General features: G+C 54.5%; 1 protein-coding gene across 2 annotated transcripts in view; it reads right to left on the bottom strand.

Moving 5' to 3' along the window:
* AP3D1 (adaptor related protein complex 3 subunit delta 1) overlaps positions 1-19,721 on the bottom strand; it is a 39,663-nt gene extending 19,942 nt beyond the window's left edge. Inside the window, exons 1-5 of one of the 2 annotated variants that reach the window (XM_055343370.1) lie at positions 19,423-19,721; positions 5,194-5,289; positions 4,466-4,546; positions 3,324-3,404; positions 955-1,062 (exon numbers count right to left, since the gene is read on the bottom strand). In XM_055343370.1, the coding sequence (XP_055199345.1) occupies positions 955-1,062; positions 3,324-3,404; positions 4,466-4,546; positions 5,194-5,289; positions 19,423-19,518 (462 nt within the window). In that variant the 5' untranslated portion in view covers positions 19,519-19,721. Of the gene's footprint in view, positions 1-954; positions 1,063-3,323; positions 3,407-4,465; positions 4,547-5,193; positions 5,290-19,422 lie in introns of those variants that run through there. The other variant, XM_055343371.1, reaches the window with a different exon arrangement.
* Positions 19,722-20,566: the final 845 nt, after the last annotated feature.

Here is a 20,566-nt window from a genome sequence, read left to right as displayed (position 1 = left end):
CCTGTCAGGGCCCCGGGGAGCCACACCCTAAGAAAGCTAAGTCCCACAACTTAGTGTGGCTGTTTCCGCCAGCACGGCATCGACACGCTGTCTGGGCCCGAAGGGCAGCATCTGTGGTGCTGCTGTTACACCGCAGAAGCCACCAGGGACACCACGTGAGCAAGTGAGCGGGTGGGCAAAGCGACTTACAATGGGTGGCCACCAGCACATGGCAGGGCTGTGGTGTGCCGGCCCCTGACTAGAAGCTGCTAGCATGTACGGTCTGAAACCACAAGCCAGGACCTATCCATCTGTCCGGCACACAGGCCGACCCCGTGTGGACAGAACTCTCCAGGGAGGAAAGGAGCCACCTTTCTGATCTGCCTGGATAAAACCAGTGGGAAGAGGCCTGCCAGTCAGGTGGAGGTTCGGGTGTACCACAGGCCTCTTAAGGACCACGACTCCTGAGAGGACACATGTTATTTAGAAAGACGCTCTGGACACCCGGGAGATCAGCAATGGCTGGGGCTTCTGCCCTCCAGATGGACTGAAGCACAGGAAGTCAAATTGTGGCCAGAGAAGAACACATGGCGTCAGGGACCAAGCAGGAAGGAAGGACCGCCGCCAACTGTGCGCGCACAGCCTGCGAACCACCACTGGCACCCCTGCTGCAGGGAGGCGGCAGCCGACAGGGCACGCACTGCGCGGCATGGGCGCTCGCCCCAGGGCCACCCACCTCCATCCCCAAGCAGGACTATTTGAAAGGAGGCGAGGAAAGAATGTGAGGGCGACAATGGCCTGAGACCAGACCCCATAGTGGAGGGACACACACTGCAACTAGATCCCCAGTTCATCTGGGGGAATCCGGCCCGTTTCTGTTCTCGGTGTGATGTTTAACCTTGGTTTTCCAGGCCCTGAATGGACCAAATCATGTCACAGAGCAAAGACCAAGGGGCGCTGGGGACACTCACTCACCAGTGTCATGATGTCGTTGGCCAAGTCTCTGGCAAGATCTGGGGTAACAAAACAGGACAGGCCAGTCAGCGCAACGCCAGTGTCGTACTGGCTGGGGCTGCTCAGGTCCTGGAAAGGGAGGGAGAGGGGTCAGCAGGCAGGTGCCAACTGTGCATCATCGGCTCCCAGCTCAGGACCTGGGGCTGGGCCTGCATGAGGAGGAACCAGCAGCAGCCAGTTCCAGGCTCTGTCCCCAAAGAACCAGGATGGCAAAGGGAGGGCTGTCTTGGCCCCGTGGGGCGAGGCACACAGTGAGCGCTGCCCTCAACTAGGCACAGCCCAGGATCCCAGCGCCACCACTGGGGCTGAGCTGGCACCAGCGCTCAGCTCTCGAGGTGACTGCCTGCTTGCGAACCCCAGGAGGCTGATGAGGGCAGAGCAGAACCCGGGACCTCTGCCTCTACTGGGGTTTCTCCTCCACGAGAGCCAGGACCATTCCTCCCAAAGGCAGGGCAGCTCTGGCCCGAATTTCACCTTTCAGGTGAGCAGGAAAATCCACCATGAGAACGGCACCCCCACCCCAGATCTCTGATCACTCGGTGCTGTTCTCACTGCACTGACCAGAGAACAGCCTTGCCTCAAAACCAGCAAAATGACATCCGCATCACAAACTCACTCCAGGGAGACTTTCCTACCTAAGGAACTCCCAAACTTCACATAGACGTGGTAAAAACACACTGAGAGGCACTTTAAGAGGTCACCTCCTAGACTGCGATAATAACCTGAAAACACTGACTTCTGGAATCCATTCCAGGCCAGCTTGACGTGATATAACTTTGTTGGGCCCCAGACAGCCAGACCCCTGATACAGCAGGATTTACAAAGGACCAGGGAAGAGCCACCATAGGGCTTTTCAGAAATGGAGTTTTGTGGAGAAAACACTCAGGTCCCCATTAAGTGGGGAGAGCTCCAACCGAAGGGGATGAGGGGTGGGGGACAGGGACGGTCCACAGAAGCTGTTCCAGAAGTCATACGTTTACTGATAATGACACACATGCCGACCACAAACATCAGGGACAAAAATGGAGAACAATATTTTTTAACAGGGCAGGTGTGTCCTCTGCTCAATTATGAGGACGTCTCAGGCTCAGGCCGTCTCCCAGCAGAGCAGATCTAGGTGACTTGCCTGGAGCACACCTCTGCCCGAGGCGGCAGCCATCTATGTCTACGCAGAGGTGGCTACAAAAGGATGGGTAGGGGGCACGGCTGTGCCCAGATGGCTGCAGGAAAACCCAAGCTGGGCCAGAGACCCCCATGTTCCTTCTTCCTGCTGCCCTCCCGTGACACACTCCATCGCTGCTCCCAGCTGAGCGTGTCCCTCAGCCCCATGGCGCCCACGATGCCCTGTGCTGCCGCATCACCTGACCCACGGCTGGCGGCCTCAGAACCACAGGCTCACGTGCTCAGCCCAGCGGCTCGTCCTGTGCCAAGTGCCAAGATACACCCTGGCCAGTGCTGTGCTGCCCAAGTGCTGCGGGACCTGTTCAGAAGCCCAGCCTAGGTCACCAGGTCCCCCTATGGGGCAACCACAACTCAAGTGGTCTGGCCTGTACACCCAACCACAGCCGAGCCGGATTCTCCCCCTCATTACACCACAGGAGATGCTCAAAGCTCTACAGCCAACGAAGAAATTTATTACTCGTGATCTTCAAGACCATCTCCAGACACAAAATAACTCCACACATGACTGAGACATACGTATGGGGACTCAAAAGACCTAGTGGGTAGGGGTGCCTCGGTGGTGCAGTTAGTTACATGTCTGACTCCTGCTTTTGGCTTAGGTCATGATCTCGGGATCCTGAGATGGAGCCCCAGTCGGGCTCTGCGCTCAGCACAGAGTCTGCTGACCCTCTCCCTCTGCTCCCCTCCTACCGCCCAACCCCAATGCATAAACTTTCTTAAAAAAAAAAAAAAAAAAAAAAGACACAGTGGGCAGAAAGGTCCACACTAGGAAGAGTGTGCAACCTCAGTGAGCACGCCCCCCCCCCCCCAGAGGAGAGCGGCCAGGAGCCAGCCTGCCAGCACCCAGAGGCACCAGTGAGGGAAGAGGGACGTCTAGCAACTGTCTGGTCTTGCCCAGTGCCTGAGAGCAGACACACACACCAGCTACACCACTTCCGGGTGTCCTCTGACAATAGCAGCACCGTGTTCAGAAGCCACAGGCTTACGAAGGGGTCACAATAGCCAGAGCTTGCTGACCTCAGTGCTTTCTACTTACTGCTCACTTGGAGCACCAGAAAGGCCAGCATGGAGAACACTGCGGGGAGAGGGTGACACGAGGGCACTCAGTGAGGGCCACTGACGGCCGTGGGTGCAGGAGAGCTGCCTACCTTGCGGATCTGGTTCGTTGTCAGCATGATGACATCGGTCCCCTCATGAAAGCACTGGGAAGCAGCAAGGTAGCCGATCCGCTGTGAGTCAGACACGAGGGCATCAGACATGAGACAAGGGCTGCACACTCCAGAGGAAGTAGCCCTAGCCCATCCCCTGAGCTTCAAGCATTGTGCCAAGCAGCCCTTGGGCCAGGCAGCCCCAGCCTACAGCAGGCTGCGGGGCCACAGGTGGGTGGATGGCAGGAAGTCCTTTAAAGAGGAGGAGGAGGAGCCCCCCCCAGAACTCAGAGGATGCAGTCTTTGAAACACAAAAGGTCTTGTAAGGTCATCTACACCATCCAGTCCTCTTCCTAACATGTCTTCTGACTACCTCCTTGGCAGCCAGGAACTGCCCCTGGGATCAAATATGGAAGTCATCCTAAGTGTTGGCTTTTCTTAGCACTCAGATCTCCCTGTCAGGCCGACACGGACATCTACGTCACGTGCGTACGTGTACGTGATGCTTTCATGCGTGCACATAACGCCTCCCCAATTTTGGCGACTATAGCATTTTCCTTCTTCACCAAGAGTAGCCCGCAGGCAGGACAACTGCATCTGCCAGAAGGAGCCCGAGATTGACCCAGGCAGTGACCACAGGTGGGTGCTGCAACCCAGGGAAACTACACAATGCTCTCCAATGGGCTGTGGGTGTTGACTATCATTTTGCAAAATATTTACTAAGATGGGAGACACACTCACGCTACGATATCAAGTGAGAAGGAGGCAGCTCCCCAGATCACTCGCAAGCGGGGGCCCCCTTGAGGTGAAGGGAAATGCTCAGAAACCACTACGAGGCCCTGGGGTGGGGGGCACATGGTGGCCTCTGTGTGAGACGGTGTTTGCTTGTTTTAGGATAGAGTTATAACTTTATTCAAACTAATATTACAAAATATATAACGAACCCTATGGACCCATCATTTCACAGACCTCCCTTAAAGTTGAAAGAAAAACATCATGTAGATAGAATTCATTAAGAACACAACAAACACTGAGGCTCGCATCCCACATTTTCTGGTGTGGCCTCCCGCCAGGGGATACTCTTATGCCCTTCTGCCCGTCATCACGGGGTTCAGGTCCCACAGCAAGTTCATCTGCCTCACCTTGAATGTGAACTTAGAGGCGCTCATCACTTCTATGATGTTGAAGGCAGCCCAGCTGATGTCATACCCCAACATCTGTAACTGTTGGAAAGACAGGCACAGTGATTTCCATTCACACGCCAAGACCTAAACTCCAACATTCAACATTCTGTCTCAGTTGGCGGAGAAGCAAACACCACGCACACTCCCAGTGGGTGGGCCTTGCCAAACACACACCCTGGAGGATTTCATTTCTTCTGATGCTAGTCCTCACACAGGGACAGGTTAATCACAGAGGCGGCGGATAAGCATCTGCAGCTGAAATGCCAGCATCCACGAGCATTGGTTAAAACTCCTATCAATGAGTGGACCTGCTCCTTCTAAAAGGTACAAGGTGATGGGATCCCCCTGGCAAGCCTTCCCCCTCCCATGTGACCAGAGAAGAGGCCAGATGAGGGGGGGGGCTTGGCCCAGTCCAGGTGCGGTCCGTCATGCCCTGTGCCACAGGGTCATCACAGCATGCCCGCCCTCAACTCTGAGAATTTGTCCTGTGTGCCAAAGCCAGTGCCTGGAGCTACTGTTGATCCACGTTTGGCAGGTGAGTAGAAATGGGCGGTGAGTGGATAAATGGGTGGACAACAGGAGGGAAGGGAAGGAAGGATGGATAACCAGCCTGACCGCTGCATGGGTGTAGGAGGGGGCAGTCCCCTGAAGTGCTGTCCCCTGAGCAAACAGTCCTCAGTACTTACGTAGGTCAGCTTGCAGACTGCATTTGCTTTTACTGCGATGTTGTCTTGTTTCAGCTCTTGCTTGATTTCATCAATGCACTGAGAGATGTATTTTGCCTAAAAGGAAAAATAATTGAAAAACTGCTAGTGCCTGACAAGAACAGTTAAGAATAACTATTGCAGAAGGAAGCCAAACACAAAAGGCCACATAGTGTGTGATTCCATTTTTGTGAAACATCCAGAGCAGGCCCATCCAGAGTGACAGGAAGAGGGTTTGTGGGTGCTGGGGAAGGAGCAAGGGGTGCTATGGTGGACGGGGTGACAGAATCTTCTAAAACTGACTGTGCGGGATCCCTGGGTGGCGCAGCGGTTTGGCGCCTGCCTTTGGCCCAGGGCGCGATCCTGGAGACCCGGGATCGAAACCCACGTCGGGCTCCCGGTGCATGGAGCCTGCTTCTCCCTCTGCCTGTGTCTCTGCCTCTCTCTCTCTCTCTCTCTCTCTGTGACTATCATAAATAAATAAAAATGAAAAATTAAAACAAAAATAAAACTGACTGTGCTGCTGTGAATGCACTAACTAAAAACCACCGAACTGTACTCTTTAAATAGGTGAGTTGTAGGGCAGCCCTGGTGGCTCAGCAGGTTTAGCGCCGCCTCCAGCCCAGGGCATGATCCCGGAGACCCGGGACCGAGTCCCACGTCGGGCTCCCTGCATGGAGCCTGCTTCTCCCTCTGCCTGTGTCTCTGCCTCTCTCTCTCTGTGTGTCTCTATGAATAAATAAATGAAATGTTTTTTAAAAAAATAGGTGAGTTGTATAGTGTGTGAATATCTAATAAAACTGTTATTTATTTTTAAAAACCATTATTTTAAAAAGCTACTGGGTGGCGCAGTCGGTTGAGCAGTGGATTCTTGATTTCAGCTCAGGTAATGATCTCAGGGTTATGAGATCGAGCCCCACCGTGAGTTGGGCTCAGGGCTCAGTAGGGAGTCTGCCTGAGATGCTCCCCATTGGCACATGCGTGCTCTCACCCTCCTTCTCTAAAATAAATAAATAAATCTTTATAAAAAGCCATTTCAGTGTGGTAAGATGCCCGGGATTCCCTCACAATCCTCCTGAAGGGGAAAGGAGGGTTCTGGGACCAAGTGCCTCAAGATCTATTTATTCCATTTTCCCAACTTGTGTGTATAGTTCATGTTTTTCTTTTGAAATTTTTTTTTAAATTTTTATTTATTTATGATAGTCACAGAGAGAGAGGCAGAGACACAGGCAGAGGGAGAAGCAGGCTCCATGCACCGGGAGCCCGATGTGGGATTCGATCCCGGGTCTCCAGGATCGCGCCCTGGGCCAAAGGCAGGCGCCAAACCGCTGCGCCACCCAGGGATCCCCTCTCCTACCTCTCAACTCCTGTGAGCCAAGCTGCAGTGTTTGTGGGAACATATGTTTTAGGATTCCCTTGGGTTTCCTCACAAATTCAGCGTGTCTACCACTTAAACAGGTTTGATCAGGAACGGTTCTGACACGAGGTCCGGAGCCCCTGACGAGCCCTCCTGGGAGCAGCGGGGCACAAGGCTCCGATCAGCCCTGCCCCGAAGACACGCAGAGGTGTGGTCACGGCAATGCCAGAGAGAACCCAGGACGTGAGTGGCCACCGCCTGCTCAGTGAGGTTGTCCACCAACGCCGCACGCTTCAGCGAGCCCGGCACTCATGAAGCACATGGAGCCTTCCATCACCTGACCTACAGCAACAACCGCTAGAAAGTGCCCAGCCGTCCACTAGGGCCAGGACTCCAGGGTCAGCCCCTGCGGCACCAACCCAAGAGACCTAGGTGGAGACCACAAGAGCAGTTCCTGCTCCAAGGGCCCTGTACACCGACCCCGCACCCTCCGCTCACGTTCCCCCAGACCACAGCCTGCTCCAGTCCGAGACCCTCAGCTGCCTGAAACACAGGCTCACGGGGAAAGGAGCTCCCCGAGCATTCTCTCAGCCACAGAACATATTATGAATATTTTATGATTGAGAGTCAGGGCCATGGAACAAGTGTCACTATATCCCCGCAACAGGCTTCAAATTACTAAATCCCACTCAGGGATCTTCAGTTCCCATCACAGTGCACGGATGGCTCCTCCTGCGTCCTGGGTCACGACTGTTAATGATTTAGAAGGGCAAGAACAAAAAGCCACAGGTGTTGGAGAAACCAGGCCTCACACACAGATGACAGGGAAGGAAGACAGTCCAGCAGGTCCTCAGATGGGTAAACACAGAGTCCTGCTCCTAGGTGAACACCCAAAACAGGTGTCCAAACAAAAACCAGCACCTGAGGGACGCCTGGGTGGCTCAGTGGTTGAGCTTCTGCCTTCAACTCAGGGCATGATCCTGGATTCCTGGGATCGAGTCCCACCATCAGGCTCCCTGCATGGAGCCTGTTTCTCCTCCATCTGCCTGTGTCTCTGCCTCTCTTCCTGTGTCTCTCATGAATAAATAAATTCTTAAAAACAAACAAAAAAACGGCACCTGAATGGACAGAGCAGCACAAATCCTGACAGATCTGAAGGAGAAGCACAAATGTTCTGCTGCTGCTGCCGGATCAATAAAAGGCGGTCTACCTGCACACAATGACCTCCCAACAGTCTAGGGGCCTTGCCAACTTTCAGAAGCACTGGGCACAGTCCACTCCTGCTGATGGCCAAGCAGCTCCCATCAGGCCAAGCCTCCCACAAAAGCACTGGGCATCATGTTTCTCGTGGCTTTTATCTCCAGCACCCTACAGAGTAGCTGAGACCTATGTCTCCTGGCTTCAAGAACAAGAAAGTAGGGACTAGGGCAAACATAGCAGCTACCAAGCGAAGATGGAGATCCCAGAGGAAAGGGGGTGAGGGTGGTGCCCACACTCGGCATATAAACTCAGCCAGAATCCCAGGTGACCCCAGAACTAGGCATGCACGGCACATTCTGCACAGTCCAGCGAAAGCTAGGAAAAACGGACATTTCACCTGCTTCTTGCCCACGGCAACAAAGGCAGAGCTAGAGCTTCAGCTAGGCAATCTAACTGTCCCCTAAAGTAATGTGTCCCCAGTCAGTACTTCTCAGAAAGCACGACAGAGTCTAGAGCCTCTACAATATACCAGGGCACCATATCCAGGATATGAGCCAGCTATTCAAAATAACAAACAGGAGAATACTACTATGCTCCAGAAAAAAAGACAATCAATGCACACTGGCCTCAAGCTAGCCCCAATGATGGAATTAACACCCAAAGATTTCAACTTCGCAACTGTAACTATGCTCTCATGGACCAGAAAATTTGCTCATCAAGAATAAAAGAGAAAATCTCAGTAGAGAAAGTCAGGTTATACGAAACAAGCAAATGGAAATTCTAGAACTGAAAACCAATTTCTGAAACAAGAGTCACTGAATGGGTGAAGAGCAAAGTGGAGGCTGACAGAGAGCCAGTGAACTTGAAGTTGGGATAACAAAGCCATCCAAGCAGGACAGAAGCCTCAGGGTCTGTGGGGCACAGTGCAATGTACGCATAACTGTGTTCCAGGAAAGGAAAGGGTGGGACACAGAATATATCTGAAAAACTAATGGCTAAAATTTCCCCAAATTTGATGAAAGACATAAATTTACAGGTTCAAGCTCAGCACCCATGGATGGAAAATGAAAAGAAAATCACACCCAAACAAGTCAAAGTCAAACTGCCAAAACCCGAAAATTCGGAGAAAATAATATAAAATTTATTTACACAATCTCTACACTCCACGTAGGGCTCAAATTCACAGCCCTGAGAGCAAGAGTCACCTGCTCTTCCAACTGAGCCCACCAGACACCCTGGGAGAATATCTCGAAAGCAGCCAGAGGGAAAGGACGGGCTACCTACAAGGGAGAAAGGACTCCACGCTGTCGCAGAAACAATGGAGGCACCGCAATGGCAGAAAAACTGCTGGTCTGAATCCTCTACCCAACGACAGCATCCCCAGGGAACAGAGGCAGCTGCGTGGAGACCGCCGACAACTGCCCCCGAAGCTCAGAGCACTCAGCCGGGAGGACTCACAGAAGTGGCTTTCAGGAAGGCCCTGTCTTAACGTGTTTCTTTCTTTTTTAAGATTTTATTTATTTGGGATCCCTGGGTGGCGCAGTGGTTTGGCGCCTGCCTTTGGCCCAGGGAGCGATCCTGGAGACCCGGCAACGAATCCCACGTCGGGCTCCCGGTGCATGGAGCCTGCTCCTCCCTAAGCCTGTGTCTCTGCCTCTCTCTCTCTCTCTCTCTCTCTCTGTGTGACTATCATAAATAAATAAATTTGAAAAAATAAAAAAAAATAAAAATGGATATTAAAAAAAAAAGATTTTATTTATTTATTCATGAGGGACACAGAGGGATAGATAGAGACAGTGAGGCAGAGACACAGGCAGAGGGAGGAGGAGGCTCCATGCAGGGAGCCCGACGCGGGACTCAATCCCCGGGATCATGCCCTGGGTTGAAGGCGCTAAACCGCTGAGCCACCCGGGCTGCCCTGAATGTTAGTTTTTAGGTGGGAAAACAGCTCGTAGCTTGTGACTCCTGCAGATAGGAAAAGGGGGGACAGTGACAAGGACAGAGAAGAATCTGTCTCCTGCTCACACAGGAGGACTTTAGTGTTACCTCACGGGAATGTAAAGAAAGCAGACACAGAGATCATAGTCACCTTCTACTCACACACAACACGGCTAACAAAGCAGCAGAGTATTCATTCCCCTTTTCACAAAAATGGTAAGGGCACGTGGACATAATCTAGATCTAGAAAATTCTATTAAAATGTAAATTAGAAAGACTTTAAAGTCTAAGGTACAGGGGATCCCTGGATGGCTCGGCGGTTTAGAGCCTGCCTACGGCCCAGGGCATGGTCCTGGAGTCCCGGGATCGAGTCCCACATCAGGCTCCCTGCATGGAGCCTGCTTCTCCCTCTGCCTGTGTCTCTGCTTCTCTTTCTCTCTCATGAATAAATTCTTTTTTTTTTAAGATTTATTTATTCATGATAGACACAGAGAGAGAGAGAGGCAGAGACACAGGCAGAGGGAGAGGGAGAAGCAGGCTCCATGCCAGGAGCCCAACGTGACACTCGATCCCAGGACTCCAGGATCGCGCCCTGGGCCAAAGGCAGGCACCGACCGCTGAGCCACCCAGGGATCCCCTCTCATGAATAAATTCTTAAAAAAAAAAAAAAAAAGAAAGAAAGAAAAGAAAAGAAACTAAAAAAAAAAAAAAAAAAGTCTAAGGTACAGATGGCTAAATGCCATTGACATTTATTTATTTTAAGGCTCCAGGCCCAGTGTGGAGCCCAACTCAGGGCTTGAACTCAACCCTGACAAGATCAAGACCTGGACTGAGATCAAGAGTTGGACACTTAACCGAGTCACCCAGGAGCCCCAACACACACACACACACACACACACACACACACACACACACCCAGAAAGACAAAAGGAAAGAAAGAAGGAAGGAAAAGAAAAAAAATTAGAGGTGCAAGCATGATTCAATTTCTCAAACACCTCAGCCTATTCTGTGCAAACTCACACTTCAGCACAGAGCAAATCAAAGGCCGAAACGCATGCCCTTTCCACTTTCCACGTCGTCTTCTCTGTTAGAGAATTTAACCTAGATCAAAGGATACAAACTTCCCTCACTCAGGAACTCCTCAGGTCTATTCTAAAACAGCCATTTCATGGGGATCCCTGGGTGGCTCAGCAGTTTAATGTCTGCCTTCAGCCCAAGGCATGATCCTGGGGTCCCGGAATAAAGTTCCATATTTGGCTCCCTGCATGGAGCCTGCTTCTCCCTCTGCCTGTGTCTCTGCCTCTCTCTCTCTCTGCCTCTCATGAATAAATAAAATCTTTAAAAATAAATAAAATAAAAAAAATAAGATAAAATAAAATAAAATAAAATAGCATAGCCATTTCGACCCTGGCCACTTAGCAGGGTTCCCAGGAGCACTTTACTTAAATCTAACAAAAAAACCCATAAAAATCAAACAAAACCCCACAACAGATTCCTAGGCTGTCCCTGAATCAGCAGAGTCAGGGTCTCCATCCAGGGTGAGGTCCAGAGTGGGTTTTGCAAGCCCTGTAGTTGGTTCTGAGGTGCAGGCAGCTCGAAGACCATGGGCTGGACCCTGGACTTGTTTTAAGACCAACTTTAAGTTCACAGCAAAATGGGGTGGAAGGTGAAGTTCCCCAAGGCCCCGTCTCCCTGTAAACGCACAGCCTCCCCCATTACCAGCATCCCCGCCAGAGCCTGATATGTGTGACAGGTGATGACCAATATCGGGACATTACCAACCACAGCCTGCAGGTGACCAGGGCTCACCATCGTTGCTGCACGCCCTGTGGGTTTGCATGAATGTCACGGACAGCGAGCCACCGTCACTGCATGGCCCAGAGGAGGCCCTGGCCCTATAGACCCCCTGCTCTGCTGAAGCACCATCCCCACCCCAGCCACTGTGGGCCCTGTCACCACCTCCACGGCTCTGCCTTTTCCAGAAGGTCCCAGACCTGGAGCCACGTGGTGTGTGGCTTCCTTGTGTCTCTGTCTGGCTGCACGGCTCATTTTTAGTGCTGGACAGACCAGCTCACCTGTCGAAGGGCACCTCACTTGCTTCATCATATTTGAGAGGTTCTCTGGACTGTTCCAAATGTGCCGGTTCTGTCACTCCCCACAGTTGTTTGTGGGCCCCAATGATTCCCCGGCTCAGGGACTTGGAGTCCACACCACCCTGTACATGAACGTGGGGCCCAGAGGTCACAGAACTGCTGACCTCTGGGCCCCTTACGTGGTTGAGCCCACGAGAGCGTAGCGTACAAGGGATGTCCTACTGAGGAGGCTAATTAAATCAGTGTTCCAAGCCATTTGAATTTCTCAGACCACAAAATTTCAAATCAACACAATTGGAACAGGGTGGTGACAATTTTACCCACTTTGCAGAGGACCACCTGGTTGCTGTCTACCATCACCATCATTTCAATCATTTTAACCCAAAAATCCAGTAAATCAGTGAGGAAATGAAAAGAAGTCCTACTGGCTATATTCAAGTGTAAGCAACAACAGAGGCTGCTGTCCTCGACCCCATTTGGCTGCGGCGACCTTGGAGAAGCACAAACCCAAAGGCCCCACGCAGATGCCCAGATCCACTACAGTTCCAGCAACCGAAGAGAGTGAGCACCCCACCCCCGTCCTGCCCCTCTTCCCACCTCAGGGGCACCTCCTCCCTGCAGTCAGCTCTCAGACCCTGTGCACAGTCATGGTCTTTCCCACCACCCTCATGGCCCACATCACTCTCAGTAGGGGTAGCAAGGCCCACCTAAGGGGCGGGAGCACCATTCAAAAGCCGTAGGTGGGGATCCCTGGGTGGCGCAGCGGTTTGGCGCCTGCCTTTGGCCCAGGGCGCGATCCTGGAGACCCCGGATCGAATCCCACGTCGGGCTCCCGGTGCATGGAGCCTGCTTCTCCCTCTGCCTGTGTCTCTGCCTCTCTCTCTCTCTGTGACTATCATAAATAAATAAAAATTAAAAAAAAAAAAAAAAAAAAAAAGCCGTAGGTGCAGGAGTACTGGGTGGCTCAGGGCGTGATCCCAGAGTCCTGGGATTGAGTGCCTCCTCGGGCTCCCTGCATGGAGCCTGCTTCTCCTCCTTCTGCCTATGCCTCTACCTCTCTCTGTTTCTCGTGAATAAATAAAATCTTAAAAAAAAAAAAAAAAAAGTCAGACTCAAGGTTTCTGCTCAGTCCGTGATCTCAGGGTCCTGGGATGGAGCCCTGTGGCAGGCTCTGCACTCGGTGGGGAGTCTCCTTGAGATTCTCCCTCTGCCTGTGTCTCTGCCCCTCTCTGTCTCTCAGGAATGAATAAATAAAACCTTTTAAAATATTCATTCATTCATTCATTCATTTATGAGAGAGCAAGTGAGTGCGTGAGCAGGGGGAGGGGCACGGGGGGAGGGTCTCCAGCAGACTCCCCACTGAGCGCAGAGCCCAACTGAGGGAGGGCTCCATCTCACAACCCTGAGATCACAACCTGAGACAAAACCAAGAGTCGGACGCTTAATTTAGCCACCCTGCTGCCCCATAAATGGAAATTTAAAAATATTTCTCTGAACTTCGAGCTTAAAGCAAATAAGTGTTATGGTATGTAAATCACATCCCAATAAAACTGCGTAAAGGAAAAACCACCTTAGATCATCAGAATCCCAACACGTTATCCCACACAAGAGCTGGGTGGACCTGCTGCTTCCGGTTTTACACAGGGCCTCAGGGCACTTGTGCCGGGCGTGCTCTTCCGTGCCCTTCAAGCAGCACCCTTCCCCTTGCAGCAAGCACCGACCCTAGAGACCCAGTCCCCCCAGGAGCCACCAGACACCCAGCTGGGCGAAGAGAGCTGCCCAGATAGGTTAAAGGCCTAAGTCCTTCTGCTGAAAGAATATCTGTCCTGTGGATTCCAAACAGAGGCATAAAGTGACCCCTACACACCAGGGGTCCCCCCCCACCCCCCCACCATGCACCTGGCTGCCTGCCTAGCAGGGACAGAACCATAGTATGTGGCTGCACTTCTGGCCTATGGAAGCAGCCCTGGGGGAGCCGAGGCCAGGAGGGATAGAGAGGTGGGAGTGCCTGCCGTCTCTGTGCCCCCACAGGCCCTGGGCACAGCAGGATCGGCTGGGGGTGGGGGAAGCCCAACCTTGGACCCCCCCACCTCCAGTCCCGAACCAGCAGATCTCCCAGAACAGAGGGTGTGTGGGGGGGGGGGGGGAGTGACCGTGCCCTCCCAGGTGACATCTGTGCTTGTCCTGACTGGGGGAGCTCCTGGCAGCGAGTGAGTGCCCACAATGGCCCCATAGTAGAGGAAAAGAACCTGGCCTCAAGCGTACCTAGGTCGCCCTTCCTTCCCTCGCCCACCGCTCCCATTGCTCCTGGCTGCAGTGCAAGCGCAGGCCACACGGGGCTGGGTCCAAAGCAGACTCCACCCCAGCCCAAGCCTTGGTCCCTGCAGCTGCCCCGGCCTGGCTACACAGGTGCTCGCAGCCTCCGTGGGCCCTTCTAGGCAGCCCCTTCAAACCGGCAGCCAGACAAACAGAAAAAGCGACCAAAGCCCCCACGAGGCAATGTCACAGGGAATGCAAATAAATGGCCACACACCAAGGAAAGCACACCCACCTGTATGTGGTCAGGGACTCAGGAAGGGACCGCGCTGCAGGTTCTGACCATCCAAATGCGCTCCTGGGCACTCCCGGCCTGAGCGCCCGGCCTGCTGCGGGGAATGAGCACTCACTCCAGCAGGCGGGCGACAGGGCAGTGACAGCAACCAGCGAGGTGGAGGCAGCTCCTGCCCCGCACAACAGCAGTCCCACCCCCGGATGTCCAGAATGGATGCTGTGAGCCCCTGGGAGGGGGTTGTGGGGAGGGGCCCCTACAGCAGAGGGCCAGCAAGGGGCCGGGTGCCAGACAGCTGTGCTCTGGGTAGAAGTTCGCAGACTGCTTAGGGACGCAAGTGTAAGTGATAAAATTATAACCAAAGCAAGAAAATTACACTCAGGGAACTCTAAGTATTAAACGATCTAACATCCTATGCACGACAACCTCACAATCTGTAAGGTCAGGAAAAAAAAAAAAGCAAATCTAGAAAACGCTCTGCGTGCCTGTCTGGGGAGGGTTTTCCTGGGCTCCCCAGCCTGGGAGGGACACCTGCCAGCTCAGAGCTCGTCCTATACGACTGTCCTCACCTCTGACGCCAGCCCCCTGTCCGGGTGGTCTGTCGCCTGTGCTCTGACTGCCGGCTATAAACGAGTTCACATGACCCCCTCCTCTCAGGGTCGATTAATTTGCCAGAGCAGCTCACAGAACTCAGGAAAGCCCCTGTTCGCCTTTGGCAGCTGAGTACATAACAAAGGCTAGGACAAACATACAGGAGATCGGCCACGTGAAGTACACAGGGAGGCGTCCAGAAGGGTCCCAAGTGTAGGAGCCCCTGTCCTTGCAGAGTCGCTTCGTGCCGCGCCACCCTCCCGGCACACAGATGCTTTTGCCAGCCAAGACTCTCCCCCAAGCCCACAGGTTAGAGATGTTCACAGAGCATCTCACACAGGTGGGACAGATTATTTCAACCCCCAGGCTCTCCCTTCCCCCAGAAGATGGGGCTGGGGCTGAAAATTCCAAGCTTCTCATGGTCTCTCTGGTGATCTGCTCCCATCCAGGAGCCCACCAAGTCATCTCGCTAAACCAAAGATGCTTCTATCACCCAGGACGTGCCAAAGGATCTAGGCACTAAGGTCAGAAATTGGGGGTGGAGACCAAACACGTAAACAAGAATGTTCCTAAGACTTTATTGCTTAGGGAATGACAAAGATTTTAGAAGCTCTGTTCCTAGAGCCAGGGACAAAGACCAAAATATGTATTTCTATATTACAATATCATAGGGTCCACATGGCGACAAAATGGGGTGCACAGGGAGCATGGATGAAGGGAAGAGCATTAGGGAATTTGAGGAGATTTTTCTTATCAATATGGGTCAGGAGTTCTCCTGGGCAATGTCTGGGGACATCTGTGGTTGTCACAAGTGGGGTGTTCCTGGCATCAAGTGGGTGAGGCCAGGGATGTTGCTTAGCCCCTACAGTGCCTGGAATCCCCCGAAAATGATCCAGTCCTGAATGTCAGTAATGCCGAGGGGAGAGACCCTGATTTCAAGTAATGACCCATTTTATTAAAGGAAGAAAACTCAGCACAAACAGGATCTAATTATCCTTAGAAGTTGTTAAAATAAAAAGAACCTCTTACAAACAGCCACAAAGCCCTGAGTAGCTGACCCAGGTCAAACCTGGCCTACACTGCAGTAACCGTCCCTGCAGTAACCCAGTGGACCCCAGTTCTGTACAGGCCCCCATGGCCTGCATGGCCCCATTACCAACCTCCTGGGTGGAGGCCGAAGTCAGAAACAATGCAGTAATTCCTCAGCAATTCCACACAGCTCCATCTTAATCTCCGATTACATCTTATTCCAAAACATTATGCAAACTGAATTTTTAAAGTTCTGAAACTCCAGTTAAGTAGAATGGAAATGTTTACACCCAAGCAAAAACAATTTGATACTACTCAGATACTAGTGGATCCACTGTATCCGGCAGTCAGTAAGAACCACTACCTAACCAGCAGGATGCAGAACAGAATCTTTAAGTAAAACTCTATGCCCAACATGCACAGACTCTGACCCCGAGATCAAGAGTTGCAGGCTCCACAGGCTGAGCTAGCCGGTGGGTGTCCCAGGATGCAGAAGACTCTTTCTTCTTTTCTTTTCTTTTCTCTTTTCTTTTCCCTTTCCTTTCCTTTCTTTCCTTCCTTTTCTTTCTTTCTTTAAGATTTCATTTATTTATTCATGAAAGAGACGGAGAGACAAAGACATAAGTAGAGGGAGAGGCAGGCTCCCTGCAGGGAGCCCGATGTGGGACCCAGGGGATAGTGGGACCCCCGGGATCGCGCCCTGAGCAGAAGGCAGACAATCATGGAGCCACCCAGGTATCCTGGATGCAAAAGAGATTCTTAACAGGCACTCAGAATTGCCCACGATTTCTATGCACAGAAAAAACACTCAAAGCATATAGTCCAAACTCATATACAGGAAGGAAGTTCTCTTTTTCTTTAATAAACACCGAGCATATCTTTAAAGTATGGGTATGACTTTGCAACTTAAAAAGACTAAAAAAACAGCTTTCCTCCAAATATGAAGACTACCTAGAATAAACTTAGAAGTCATTTGGGTCTTTCTCCCCTGATCATATCCAAAATTTAGAAGCAAGGATATCTGTAAGTGGATTTCACCCTACCTGCCAACATCACTTGTACTCTCTCTTCAGTACACCTTAAGATTCCAAATAAATTCAAGTACCCTAGAAACATATGAACTAGACCAGTTCTGCAAGCTTTCTGGACTCATTTTAGGAAACATATTTCCATAGTAACCCAGTACGCACGCATACACACAGTTAAAAGCTGAAATAAGTTTCAACAAACAGCAGCTACTCTGTTGCGTACGGATTGGGATTTCCTAGTTTCTTTTTTTTTTTTTCCTAGTTTCTTTTTTAACGTAACCCACTAAATTGAATTCACAACCGACTAAGGGGATGCAGGCTGAGGTTTGGAAACAGCCAAGGAGACAGCTTCATGGGGTGCTCTGGTGCTCACAGAAGCCCCCATTACACCATCTGTACCCTCCGAAGCATGCAAGGTGGGGAGGTGGCTCTCAATGCACTTTATAAGGGAGGCTCTCCCCACCTCACCCAGTCAAATAGACCCAAGAACCCGGACACAGGTCTCCCAACATCACAGCCATCTACTTCTCCAAGTCACACGATTAAATTACTGGGAATCACGCTGCATTCTCATGGGGTTTTCAAGTCCCTGTAGAGCCTCATTCGTAGGATGCCGCACAGAAGCTTTAAGCTAAAAATCTATTATAAGCAATACACTTTGCAGGAACTACGGACCTGCAAAAACACACGTCCTTGCTGGGGTGTGGTAGGTAGAAGGGAAGAGCCTACTGGAACCAGAGTGGGGAACTAGAAGAGTAGGGGTCATCTGCTGCGTGCATGGGGGCGGAGACAACACCCAGGGTCAGAAGGTAGGCCTCAGTAACCAGCCTCCCGATCACCACCGTCTTCTGGTGAGGAGACCAGGGCACCAAGACGCCGTGTCCTCTGGGAATTGCCCACGGGTCGGGGGCAGGACGCTGGCCTTGAAGACTTCCGACCGCAGCCTCCCCACCGCCCAACATCCCCGTTAAAAGGGCCCCAAAGGTGGAGATGGTGCCAGCGATTCTCGATGAATGAGTATGGCCCGGGGAACAGCTGGGGACAGCCGGGGACAGCCCTAAAGTGAGCGCCCTGCCTGGAGTGGACCACGGGCCCTCCCCAGGATCCCAGAACAGGCTGCCCAGTAACACCCGCTCCCCAGAGAGAACAATCAGGAGGTCAACCAGTGCCAGAGGAAACCTCAGGGTGTGAGCGTGTTCCGCGTCGGCCGGGCCGCTCTGGCCAGCCGGCTACTTCTCCAAGTCACAGACGCTGACTGAGGACCAGGCCTGAGCTACAGTCACCGACACTGCTGCCCAGAGCCTCTAACTCCACGCAGACCCCAGGGCAGCCACGGTCGTGGAGGAGGATGGAAACGACCTGAAACAACCCCATTACTTTCCGGGGGAGGTCACGCCCATTCGGAAAACGTGCAACCGCGCAGCAGGGCCCAGGCTGAGGGTGCCCCCGGCGAATTCCCCGCCGCTCCGCACCTCCCTCCGCACCTCCCGGCCGGTTCTGCCCGGCTTCCCGGCGCCATGGCGCGGCCGGCGGGAGCGGCTGGTCGTGGGCCCGCTGGGCGCCGAAGGGCTGCTCTCCCTTCGGGGCGGCCTCTCCCCGCCCCCCGCCCCCCGCCCCGTCCAGAAAGGCGCGATGCCGCTCTCGGCCCTCGCGTGGGAGTGGGCTCCGGGGAGCCACGAACTGTCCCCCACTCCTCTCCAATCGAGGTCACGGGCTGGGGGGAGGGGCGGAGGGAAGGAAATGGTGCCCGCGGTGGCGATTCCACTTCTGGAAAAGCTTCCCCTCCCCGGGCTTTCGGGTCTCCAGCCGAAGCCGGCTTCCCCATTCCAGGACCCCTCCGCGGCTTCCGTATTTCGAATCGGGCTCCCGCGGTCCGCCTCCTGCCCGGGAGGGGCGGCCCCACCTTCCCGGGGACACGGGCGCAGGAGGGAGGCAAGGCCCGGTTCCGGACCGGGCCCGGGGAGCGCCCTGGACGCGCACGCATCCCGGCACGGGGCGCCCACCCAGGAGTGCGGCGCCCTGCGGAGGAGGCCCGAGGGCCCTTGGAAGTCTCCGGCGCGGCCACCTGCAGGAGGGGAGGCGGGCGTCCATGGCCCAGCGGGCCAACCGAGGCCACGGGGCGGGGGGAGGCTCCCGCCGGCTGGTCCGACGCACCGGGAGGTACGAGAGGTCCTGCGAACCGCGGCTCGGGTGCCGTCCGGGGCCGTCTTCGGCCCTCGGGGGTAAACTGAGGCTGGCGGAGGAAGCGGGCGAGGGGCGGCCCGGGTCTCCAGCAGGCGCGGCGCGAGACGGAGCGGGGCCTCGGAGGCGGGCTGGAGGCCGGAGTCGGGGTCCGGGTCGGGCCGGGCCGCGCCGCGCCGGGCCGGGGGCGGGGGGCGGGGGGCGGGGACCGGGGGCGGCCAGAGCCGCGCGGCGCGCCGGGCTCACCTCGTCCTCTTTGTGGTTGCGGATGCCGCGCACCAGGTCCTGCAGGTTCTTGTCGAACATGCGGTCGATGCTGCCCTTGACCATCTTGAGGGCCATCGCGGCGGCCGCCGCCGGGCTCGAGCCCCGGGGGGCCCGCGGCGGGGCACCGTGCGGGGGCCCCGGGGCCGCGCCTGCCGCCCGCGGAGCGCTGCGCTGCCTGCTGCCGCGGCGAGGCGGGCTCCCAGGCCAGGTCGGCGGCTGCCCGCGGGGCGGCGGCGGCGGCGGCGACCCGCTCAGCAGGCCGCGCTCGCACTCCCGCTCCCCTCCGGCTCCGCGCCGCGCCGCTGGCAAATGGCGGACAAGATGGCGGCGGGTCAGCTGACGACGGGCTCCCCGGCTCGGAGGCCCGCCCCCGGAAGCCCCGCCCCCGAGGAAGCCCCGCCCCACCACCTCCGGGCCACCACGTTTCCCTGGCGACGCCGGCCGCCCAATGGAAACGCAGACAACGCCCTCGCCGTCCGCGCAGCCGCGCCCTCTCCGGCTCAGGGCTCTTGCCTCTAATTGGTCAGAGCCTCCGGAACCCCGCCTACTTCCTCATTTCGGGGTCTAACCACGCCCCCCAAGAGCAGCCTCCCTGCCCCGCCCCTCGGCTAAGTGACAGCTGTGGGTGGGGCCGGCGGTGGGCGGGGCTCCCACGTGGAGCTTCTCAGGCAAGTTCCCGGGAAGGAAACCGGCTCCGCCCTCTCGCCACCGCGGGGCAGACCCTGCTAGCGAGTCTCCACGGCCAGCGCTGCGGCGAGCGGACACCATGGCTCCTGCGTGTCTCACAAAACCCAGTGGCACGGACAGCACACGAATGCGCGTGCCCACAGGCAGACGCGGAGGCCCGGGGCGGGCACTCCCACGTGGTCATCGGTTGGACCCACCTTTATGAGGGCGCGACGGGCTCCCCCGGGGGCGGCGAGGGGTGGGGGTTGATGGACCAGGCACGTGGCGCCCGCCCTCCAGATGCACCATTGCAGAGCGAAGAAGCCCCAGACTGCGTGAGAGAGCGGCAGTGTGTGCATTAGCTGAGGACTGCTGGCTGCAGTGTGGATACACAGAAACAGCAGAACAGCTCAGAGGTGTCTGCAAATCTCTAAGACAACAGCAATCCGGGTAAAAA

Source organism: Nyctereutes procyonoides, unplaced genomic scaffold (genome assembly GCF_905146905.1).
Source record: "Nyctereutes procyonoides isolate TBG_1078 unplaced genomic scaffold, NYPRO_anot_genome, whole genome shotgun sequence".
NCBI lineage: Eukaryota > Metazoa > Chordata > Mammalia > Carnivora > Canidae > Nyctereutes > Nyctereutes procyonoides.
Note: the sequence above shows the minus strand (reverse complement) of the source record. Positions and strands in the feature narration are given on the sequence as shown.